The sequence below is a fragment of the Taudactylus pleione genome, unplaced genomic scaffold (assembly GCF_031769625.1).
Source record: "Taudactylus pleione unplaced genomic scaffold, aTauple2 ptg000070l, whole genome shotgun sequence".
In the NCBI taxonomy this organism is placed as follows: Eukaryota; Metazoa; Chordata; class Amphibia; order Anura; family Myobatrachidae; genus Taudactylus; species Taudactylus pleione.
In genome coordinates this window covers 9,742,365-9,752,500 of record NW_028284472.1, presented here as the reverse complement: position 1 = coordinate 9,752,500, position 10,136 = coordinate 9,742,365, and the positions used below count along the sequence as shown (strand labels likewise).

General features: G+C 39.6%; 1 protein-coding gene across 1 annotated transcript in view; it reads right to left on the bottom strand.

Annotated features, from left to right (window-relative positions):
• Nucleotides 1-10,136, bottom strand: part of LOC148533758 (cytochrome P450 2C5-like) — a 74,297-nt gene that overhangs the window by 3,292 nt on the left and 60,869 nt on the right. Inside the window, exons 8-9 of the mRNA XM_088467246.1 lie at nucleotides 4,106-4,290; nucleotides 3,670-3,811 (exon numbers count right to left, since the gene is read on the bottom strand). Coding sequence (XP_088323372.1) covers nucleotides 3,670-3,811; nucleotides 4,106-4,290 — 327 coding nt within the window. The remainder of the gene's footprint in view (nucleotides 1-3,669; nucleotides 3,812-4,105; nucleotides 4,291-10,136) is intronic.

Below are 10,136 nucleotides of genomic sequence, written 5' to 3'. Positions count from 1 at the left end.
GTGCTTCTTCTTGCCTTACTTTTACTTTCATTTACAATGGCACCTAAAACTTGGTTACTGACACCCTGCTGCTTATTTAGGTGTTATGCAGCATTGTTTATAAATCATGTACTTGTCCTGCATTGTCTGTACTGTTAATAACTGTTGTCTTGTGTGCTCATTTGTTTCTGTACTTTGTAAGGCGTTGTGGAACCCTTGTGGCGCCATATAAATAAAGGATAATAATAATAATAATGATCAGCTCCTTACTATCATTTTAAAAACACAGCCTGCCAAATGTAAATTGGAAGCTGATTGGTTAGTACTTTATGTCTCACAATTTTATCTCTCTCCCAGCTTTGATACATAGGGGCCCTTGTCTCTTATTCTACTGCCCACTGGAGAAGATCCATGCCTCAGGCTGCCACCCACGGGGAGGAGGGACCAGTTCTCTGTTCCTACTACAGCTGGACCTCTGAGTCAAAGCTTAAATCTGAATATTCAGTATATTGCATGTCATTAGGCAAATGTTTGTTATTGCTTTTATATTTTAATTGTGTATCTTGTTTGTTGTATTAGTTTAATGGATATTTCTATGGTGTTGTTAGATAGTTTTATATAAAGTGAGGAGAGTGAAATAATCCTCCGTATATTATCTGGTATACAGTATGTATTGATTAAAAGTGAATTTATTTACTGTATGTTACTGCTGCAAATGATTTAATCATATAGGCTGTCATTGGATTGACAGCTTGTGTAACAGTTGCCATTTGTCTCAGAGACAGAGCTATGCCCGCCTCCAATGTAGTGATTGGAAAGAGGTGTGGTTATTACTGCTTCTCAGTGTCACCAAAACCAGCCCTCTGAAGAAGTCTGGTGATGAATCGCGTTAGTTAGTGGCTTGGTGATGCTTTCCTACAAGGCATGCCGCAGCTTCTCAGGATGGTCAGCAGTGTGAGATGTGGTCCCGGTAATGTTATGGATGAAAGTAGGAGAATGTCTGGTCATTGTTATTAATGCCATGGTAACCAGCACACACAGTTATATGTCTGGTATAAGTCCATACATCCTGGTTCTTAATATGTTTTAATACATATCCTGTGAATTAAAAGTTTTTATGCACTATGGAGCGCCATCTCTCTGTTAATTTTTAACATTATATATATATAGAAAAGCAAAAAGGTGGCACTCTGCAGACTGTTCAATTGCATGAAAAAGTGAAGTCTTTATTCCACTTTTTTCATGCAATTGAACAGTCTGCAGAGTGCCACCTTTTTGCTTTACTATGTTTGGATGTGGCCATCCTAAGGAGTGCACCGCAGCGTTTGATATATTCAGATTGATTGCAGGGAGTGCCGGACTCCAGTTTATGTATATATATATATATATATATATATATATATATATATATATCTACTCCACAATAGATGCAGCACTCATGGCACAGATCTTCAATACGACAAGAACATTGACATTTCAGTGTATCTATATTTCACACTGTCATCAGAATAACTTGTTACATGCAGCAATTGAAGGCAAAGAATCAGAGCTACCAGTCGCCAGGCACTCCCATGACTTCAGACATGGTCTGTCAACCATCAAATATAAGATGATAGACCACGAACCATTACAGCGCAGAGGAGGTGATCGGAATAAAGCTTTACTCCAACGAGAGTCTGAATGAATTTATTTACTAAATACTGTGCAACCATATGGCCTCAACGAGATGCTTTCTCTCTCTTGCTATCTCTAACTCGGAAAGGTGGTCCTTTCCTTTCTTATTATCTCAGATCATGATTTTCTCATATATTTATGTTTTCATGTGCTTTGATACATTTTAGTTTTCTAGATGCCTCATATAACATCATCTACATTTTTTTGTATTACTGGATAACATTACCCACTGTTCAGTTAGACCTGATATACTAGCACTTAGCGGCATATATTTAGATTATACATACTTAGCATTTATATCCCTTTAGGCTCTATATAGCTATATTATTCATGTTGTTTGGACCTAACGTTTTGGAGGTCTAGTTAAGATTAATGCTATGTATACTAGGCTTAGTCTATTTTAGGTATTCCTCTTTTGTTTTACCATAGATATATGCCAGCATTTGTACAAATATTTTTCATATATGTTTTTTCTATTCTCATCAGTATTTACATGTTACTATGGTGATGGGTTACATGTGGTGTCATGACTCCATTGGCTGCTGCGAAGCAGGCGCGGTGGCATGGTCTGATGACATCATCAGTACTCCACTGGGCTGCGAGGGTGACAGAGATGCAAGGAGGTGATTTTGTATAAAGGTATGTAATGTTTCACTTATTTTATGTCTTGATAAAGGACCTAATACTCTGAAACATCGACAGACAGACGCTAGTCCCAGTGTGATTATTCTATGTTATATTAAGAGCCATGAGTGCCATCCATCTATTTTGTGAGATTTGTGCATACTGCTCAGGAGGGGCAATGGGCGCAGTTGTTTAAACTACACAGGAGTGCCAAGCATTTGGCAGCCTAAAAGCAGCCCATCCCTAAATCTCCCTCAGCCTAACTCCCCCCGCAGCCTGACCATAACCCAGTACTTGCCATTGGGATGCTGCTGTTGGTACAATGTATTGTGACAGCTGGCATTGTGAAGGATCCTGACTACATCCCATCAGGATTACTGGCTATTTCACTGTTGAATAAATGTAAGCACCAACAGAGTACTGCCAATGGCCATGCGTGTAAAATTTGTCCGTATTAAAAGAAGTGCCGGACCATAAGTTGCCAGAAAATCAAAAGTATATTCTAATACCTATGTTGTTTGGTCCACTGAACAATTACCCACATACAAGTTCAAGGAAATTGCGGTGTGTTATATTTTTTATACATTTTTTTTATCACTGTTTGATATGTTAATATGTGGCTGCTTTATGATATTAAAATATATATTTTAAAATAAATATGTTTAATTAATATTGATTTACATGTCATCTAGCACTGTTAATACATTTTGTGTCAATTTTGATTAACTATCTTGGAAACTACTTACTCCATTTTCTATATAGTCGCTTTTAGAAAAACAATCCAGTTGTCTTGCATAACTCCTCTCATGTGTGCCCTAAATTCTACATAATTAAATATATTACACATCCACTAAGAAATGGTGACAATATTTTTATATCTGAGTGTGCATTAAAATAAACTTCCTGTAGTCAATGAAAAAAAACTTCTTATAGGCAGAATAAATGCACAGAAATGGTGGTATTCTGTGTATTTGATAATTGTGTCAAGTGCCTATCATCTGTCAGTAGGCCTGATTACCATTCTTTGAGCCAAGTAGTATTAAAAACTAGCAATATTGTAGATCTAAGGTCTCCTATTTATAAATTTGTAGAATTTACTGTCTGTAAATCCTCCATCTTAAAGTTTTCTTTGTCATACATTCATATAGACCAAGGTCTATTTACAAAGCCTTGGATGGTGTTAAAGTAGATGGTGATAAAGTACAAGCCAACCACCTCCTGTCATTTTTTTAAACAAATCATGTAAAATAGCAGTTGGGAGCTGATTGGCTGGTAGTTTATCTCCATCCAAGGCCCCCAAGGACCAGTCAGATAATGCTTACAGGTAATCTAGTCTCCCTAGCCATGGCCATTATGAGATTCTTATCAACAAAATATGTTTGGATTAATTACCCAATGAGAATGGTATGAATGCTTCGACCTTCTTGAAATGTCCTTCTGGGGTGAGAAAATGTTCTGGATAAAATTCATCTGGTTTTTCAAAGTAGGCTTCATCTTTCAGTGCAGAGCTCAGAAATGGAATAACAACAGTCCCCTGGGGAGAAATAGCCAGTTACAATATGTCCATTGTGTAACAGAAATACATAGATGCTGTAAATACAGAGATTATTTTATTTGTACCCTATAAATCATCAAAACCAGTTGGTCATCTTAAGGGTTTAAATATGTTTACCATCCACATTATCCCAGCGAGAGTTGTCACATATAGTACAGTAAATGTATGTTAGTGCAGTGTGTATTTTTAATTTTAATAGCTTTGTTCAAGGAAACATTCCTGACTGAACCCAGCTATGTCCCTATGATGTGCTCTTGCAAATACAAAACTCACCTTTGGAATAAAGTAGCCTCTGAATGTGACATCTTGGGAAGCTGCATGTGGGGCACTAAATGGTAGAATGTCACCAAACCGCTGAATTTCATGAATGACGGCATCAGTGTAAGGTAATTGTTTCCTATGTTCTGCCTGAAGTTGAGCTGATCCAACTACTCTTTCAATTTCATTTTGCACTTTTTCTACCAGAAAAGAGATTACAGTATAATACATGTCACATATTCATAGCCTTAAAAAACAAAAGAGAATTATCATCATTACTTTCCTGAACCAGATACAGTATGGGTGTGTAAAAGGTTTTCAGCTAAGGAATATCTGTTCAACAAGTATTCAAATTAAATTGGCACAAATTAACTATAATTTGCACAAAGTAATAATAATAATTATAATGATTATCATCATCATCATCATTACTAATAAATAATTGAATTTTATTATACCCACAGAATATAACATGCTGTAGATTATTTTTATGCTTTAATGTTTTAGTAATGACATACTTGTTGTGTCCATCACTATTATTTTTTTTCTTTATAATAAAAACACATCATACAATAACAGTTGGTATAATATATAAAATACAACATGACAATCAGAAAAATAGATATAAAATACATTATCCAGTTATAAATTACAAAACAGAAAAATTTCCACGAAAAAAAATTCAATTACAAATGTCAATAGTAAACAAAAAATGCCACATGAGAAAATTGTGGCATCAGGCAAAGTTTAAAATGGGGGAGACCCTCTATAACTTTGTTGGTTATGCTCACTCAGAGAAATATTAGTTCTGCTGAAATACTGTACACACGTCCTGCTCAGAATCAGGCCCACTATGTGGTGTGTCAAAGTAAAGGACTTACCATATTTGCTTGGAAAAGGAGGAAGCAAACAGATATAGGACATGGGTTTATCAGCAACCAATTAGGATAGAGCTGGTGTGGAGCTTAGAGTTTACAAGGGAACTGTATTCTTATGGGTGGGGCAATCAATGCTAGTGGGGTTTGTCGCAGCTGAATAATTGGCTGAGACAAGTTCAGTTTAAAATTCAATCGCAACGACGCCATCTTGCGACTGGCCGCAAGACTCCATTTTGGAAATGAGATCGCAAGATGCCATTTTACGAATGGCCGCCTAAGCGCCATTTTAGATAAACTTACCCTTTAGTACATGTGGCGATATTACTATTAGCAACATGCGATTGCATCTTTCATCATTCCTCATACACCCATTAATACTCACAATTGCGCTGTTAACTAGTCGCATATTAGCGAATGCATAGGACTTTGTATGAAACCGCTGTATAATTCGCTGTATGCACACGTATCTGCCCCAAGTTAGCTAGCGTCCTTATATCAAACCCCGCTCACTCACACATTACACATTCACACATAAGGTTTAGTAAGCTTTAAAGTATATGATTTAAGTTGGTTCAGTTAGTTTAAAAGCTGTGAAATAAAGATATTTGATAACTTAGGTTCTGTACATGATAAGAAAGCAGTGTTTGGGTCCGTACTGATGCGTACTCTTTCAACAGAATTCCGGTACTATCAGTGTGGAGATCGCATCATGCATTCGCAACTTATGGACCGCAGAGAGTACAAGCAACAAAATGTATATTTTAGGAACAACTGTTATGCAGCACTGGGAGGTGGGAAGGGAAGACCCCCAGCTGTTAGAGGCAGGGAGAGTCTATTTGAACTAGCCTGTTAAATGTTCTGTAACAGATGCTTCTCCCCTGGGAACCAATGACATCAGCAACAAACTCCTCTATTGTCCGTTCTATTCTGGGGGGGTATAAATGTAGGCTCAAATGTTGGGTTTTTAGTCTTCTTGCTGAATGCTGAATGACGACGGGGTTTCTTGCTGATACCTATCATCTGGGTCCGGAAGTGCTGCGTATGTATACTGTACTTGGGTCTGTATATTTCCTTTGCGTCTCATTGTGTCTGGATCAATAGCGTGTAACTGACTGTACTTGAATAATACTTTGTGCTTTGGAACCACAGATTCCATGTCTAAGTCTTTATTTACGGTATGACTGCGTACGCAAATAAGCGTTATTCTTAGAGGTTTATAGGAAGGATTTTAGAAGGTATAGGCAGGGGTATAAAAAGGTTCTGATCCAGTATCGTTAGTGGGGGCTCGTAGTGAAGTCACTTACCTGCTCACACGGTACATACGTCTATCGATATTTCAGCAAAGGGTGGAGTGGCCACATGCAGGGTTTGCCTGCAACCGCTTTGTGCTGAAAGATCGCTATCCATCTCTTTGTGAATCAAGGAAGCTGACTAGAATCCAGGGACAAGAGAGGAAAAAGTTTGTTTTCCTCTGTTGATAGAACCTTACGTTTAAAGGGGTGTCGCAGTACTGAGTATGCGGCTAAGTCGCAGGTTTGCGCATAACAAAGATGCACTTTTGCGTACGCAGTTAAAAAGTCACTATACGGTTGTGTGGTAGTCGCATTATTGTGTATGCGGCTGGTCACACAATAGTGTATACGTACTTCCGGTTGTGCTGCCACATGTTTGAACAAAGCCATTGAGGTTTACTTTTTTTTCTATTACCAATATCTGGGTTAACGTGTATTTTTCTGAGCAGGAAAAAAGTGTGTAACAGTGAATATTTGTTGAACAAAGTTAAGGGTATCATATGATCCTTAAGGGCTAGGTGCAAGGGTTAGTCTAGCCGCTCGGTAAGCAGCTTTACTGTTCTATACACAGTAGCAGGTGTACATGTTGTCTTTGTTGTAGAGAGGTGCGTAGGAGCGGCCGACATATAAACTCCTATAGGTGTGGAAGTTGCCTTACTAAATCTTATCTGGGTATGGAAGTTGCCTTTTTCAAATCTTATCCAGGTGTGGAAGTTGCCTTACTAAATCTTATCCAGGTGTGTGGGCGCCGCCGACTTAAATCGTCCACAGGTAAGTGAAAGTGTCTTGATTGTCTTTCACCGGGTTTAAATCTATTAAATTTATTGAAAAGCGTAGGAGTTGTCTCAGAATGGGAGCCACGCAAACAGTAGAAATGTTAGGCAATGATGTGCTGCTAATGGAGGCACCGATCGGATCGGCCCGTCATATCATGCATACCAAGTACAGTACTTATGCAATAAGGTATTATGATTTATAGTTTAATATGATGAGGAAGAGTGTTAGACCATTTCCCAGAATTGGTAGTTTTGATAAAAATGTGTTAGACAATGTCCGGAATCACATTAGTTTGATGCGCTCCCGAGAGAAAAAGGTTAAGTATTTTGAATGTTTAAAACTGTGGAAGCATGAAGGGGATGCGTGGCTTAAAAATGTGCAAACGACGCAAACTAGCGATGCGAGCGCATTGCCAGAAAATACATCCGCGACGCTAAAATGCAATACGGGCGAGCCGCAAATTGGTGCACACGTGCGGCAAGGTAGCGTCGTGTAGAGTATTGCCAGCAGTTCACGCTCACCTCCCCCACCTTATGTGGATGGAGGTGCAAATACAGTTACCAAAAATACCCATAAAAATGTAACAAGCAATTTGTACCCCCTCTTAAGCAACCATAAAGAAAATGTTTATGATGTGGATGATGAGCCTATTGTAATGTCTGCCATTTCCCATGCTGTGCAAATGATAGATGCTGCATCACCACAATCACGGGTGGTGCCGCCATCTCCATTGGTAACAGCAAGGGAAGTGTTAACACACTCTGCACCCATAGAGGAAGTTGTTATACCATATGTAGCAGCAGCAGATTAAACCCCCAGCCAGGTAACCAGGTCAGAGGTAGCAACGCTACCGGTCTGCATTCCATTCGGACGATAACTGTTCCGAATGGAAATGCGGATGCATATGGTGTAGTGCCCACGAGGGAAGTAGTAATGCATTGTCCATGGACAAGAGCAGAACTAAATTCCATCATAAATGATTTCCCCGATCCCAAAAAGGAACTAGCCAAATGTCAAAGATTTTTGAGAAATTTGGGTAGTTCTCATGAGCCCACTAATAAAGATTGGCATGTGGTGTTAAGGGCCTGTCTGCCCCGCAGTACCGACGTGACAAAATTTATCACGGATTGTGTATTGGATGGCGACGTTCCCTTAACAGACCAAGTAAACCAAGGTAACATTTCCCGCATTGTGACTCAATTGGGTATATATTTTCCAGTAGTAGTTAACTGTAACAAAATTTTCACAATCAAACAAAAGGAGAGTGAAACTGCAGAAGACTATTGCAACTGGGCTCTGCAGGCTTTCACCCAGTACACTGGGATAGAAGATATTAAAGATAGCACTCACCACAGGGGAATGATAGTCACGATACTAATGGACGGTCTGCAAGAGAATTTAAAAACTCGGGTTCAGACCTCACAGCCTGGCTGGAGGGGACTTACAATAGATAACCTCATAGAGTCTGCCATAGAACATGACAAAAACATCTCAAAAAAGAGGGAGATCCAGAGCAAAAAACTAATGGCTGTCAGTATACAAGCTCTGGAAGGAATGACGGTAACATCACAGCCAACAGACACACTCGCACCTGCACACACACTTACACCTGCCCTCACTAACCCCACGCAACAACAAATACAGCTCTACCCCACTAACCCAATACAACCACAGGTCCCATACTCATATCCCCCACAATACCCTTACCCTCCCTATCCTTACCCATATCCACCACCTTTACCCTCTGCTCAAACTTTACAACAACACATGCTTTCACCTGAATCACAGACATGTTTCAATTGTAAACAAACAGGACACTTAAGTAGAAACTGTACAGTAAAAAAAGAGTATGGATCTCACATCAGGGAAGACCTGGATATCACCATAAGGGATATGCACAGAGGCCAGCAAATGTTCAGCAGGCACCAGCTCCAATTGTAACCGTAAATGCCTTATTGGAGAATGGTAGCCAACGCTAGGGGTCAGGTCATACCTGTAGTCTACAGATAGTCAGGTTAACGGGAAGCACTAGGGAAGAACTGGTCTTGATGGTTGATGTAGCTGGTACTGAATATCCTTTTCTTGTAGACACAGGGGTGACCAGGTCAGTGATGAAATCTCCCATTAATTTACAGGTGAACAATGAGACAATACCAACAATGGGTGTGACAGGTAAAGTGGAAGGTTATCCTTTAACAAAGTCCACAGAGGTTGCTATTGGGCCGTTGCATACCAGACATTCTTTTCTCCTGGCTGCTGCGGCTCCTACTAACCTACTGGGCAGAGACTTGTTATGTAAGATGGGATGTGTTATATATTGCACCTCTCTCTGGTGTATCCCAGAGAGAATGGTATACGAGGTGCGGGATATGTTAGACACTCCTCAAAGGATAATGTATCACTCTACTGTTGTAAAAGAAAATCCATCACAGGTAGATGAAATGTTGTCCCAAATTCCAAATCCATTTGGACTAAGGATGGACAGGACACTGGATTAATGGCAAATGTAAGCCCTGTAATGGTAAACTTAAAAAGCGGTAGGCAAGCTCCAAAAATTCCCCAGTACCCACTAAAACAGGAAGTAGTATTAGGGGTGTTTCCAATAATTGAGCGATTATTGCAACAGGGAATTTTAGTTCGTACAGCTAGTGTAGCCAACAGTCCCATCTTTCCAGTAAAGAAGAGTGGTGGGAGGGGTTATAGGCTGGTGCAAGACCTTAGAGGTGTTAATAAGGTAGTAGAGAGCCAATTCCTTGTAGTGCCAAATCCAGCTGTCATCCTGATGCAGATCCCACCAAAAGCAACCCATTTCACTGTCATTGACCTCTGTTCTGCTTTCTTCTCTGTGCCTCTCCACCCTGACTGTCAGTACCTATTCGCATTCACATACAGTGGTGTGCAATATACATGGACACGATTACCCCAAGGTTTCATAGACAGCCTCAGTATCTTCTCCCAGGCATTGCATGACTGTTTACATTCTTTTCAACCTGCCAATGGATCTGTTCTAATTCAATATGTGGATGATTTATTGCTATGTTCTGACTCGTTTATGTCATGTTTGAATGATACTAAACTTTTGTTACTTCATCTCTCGCA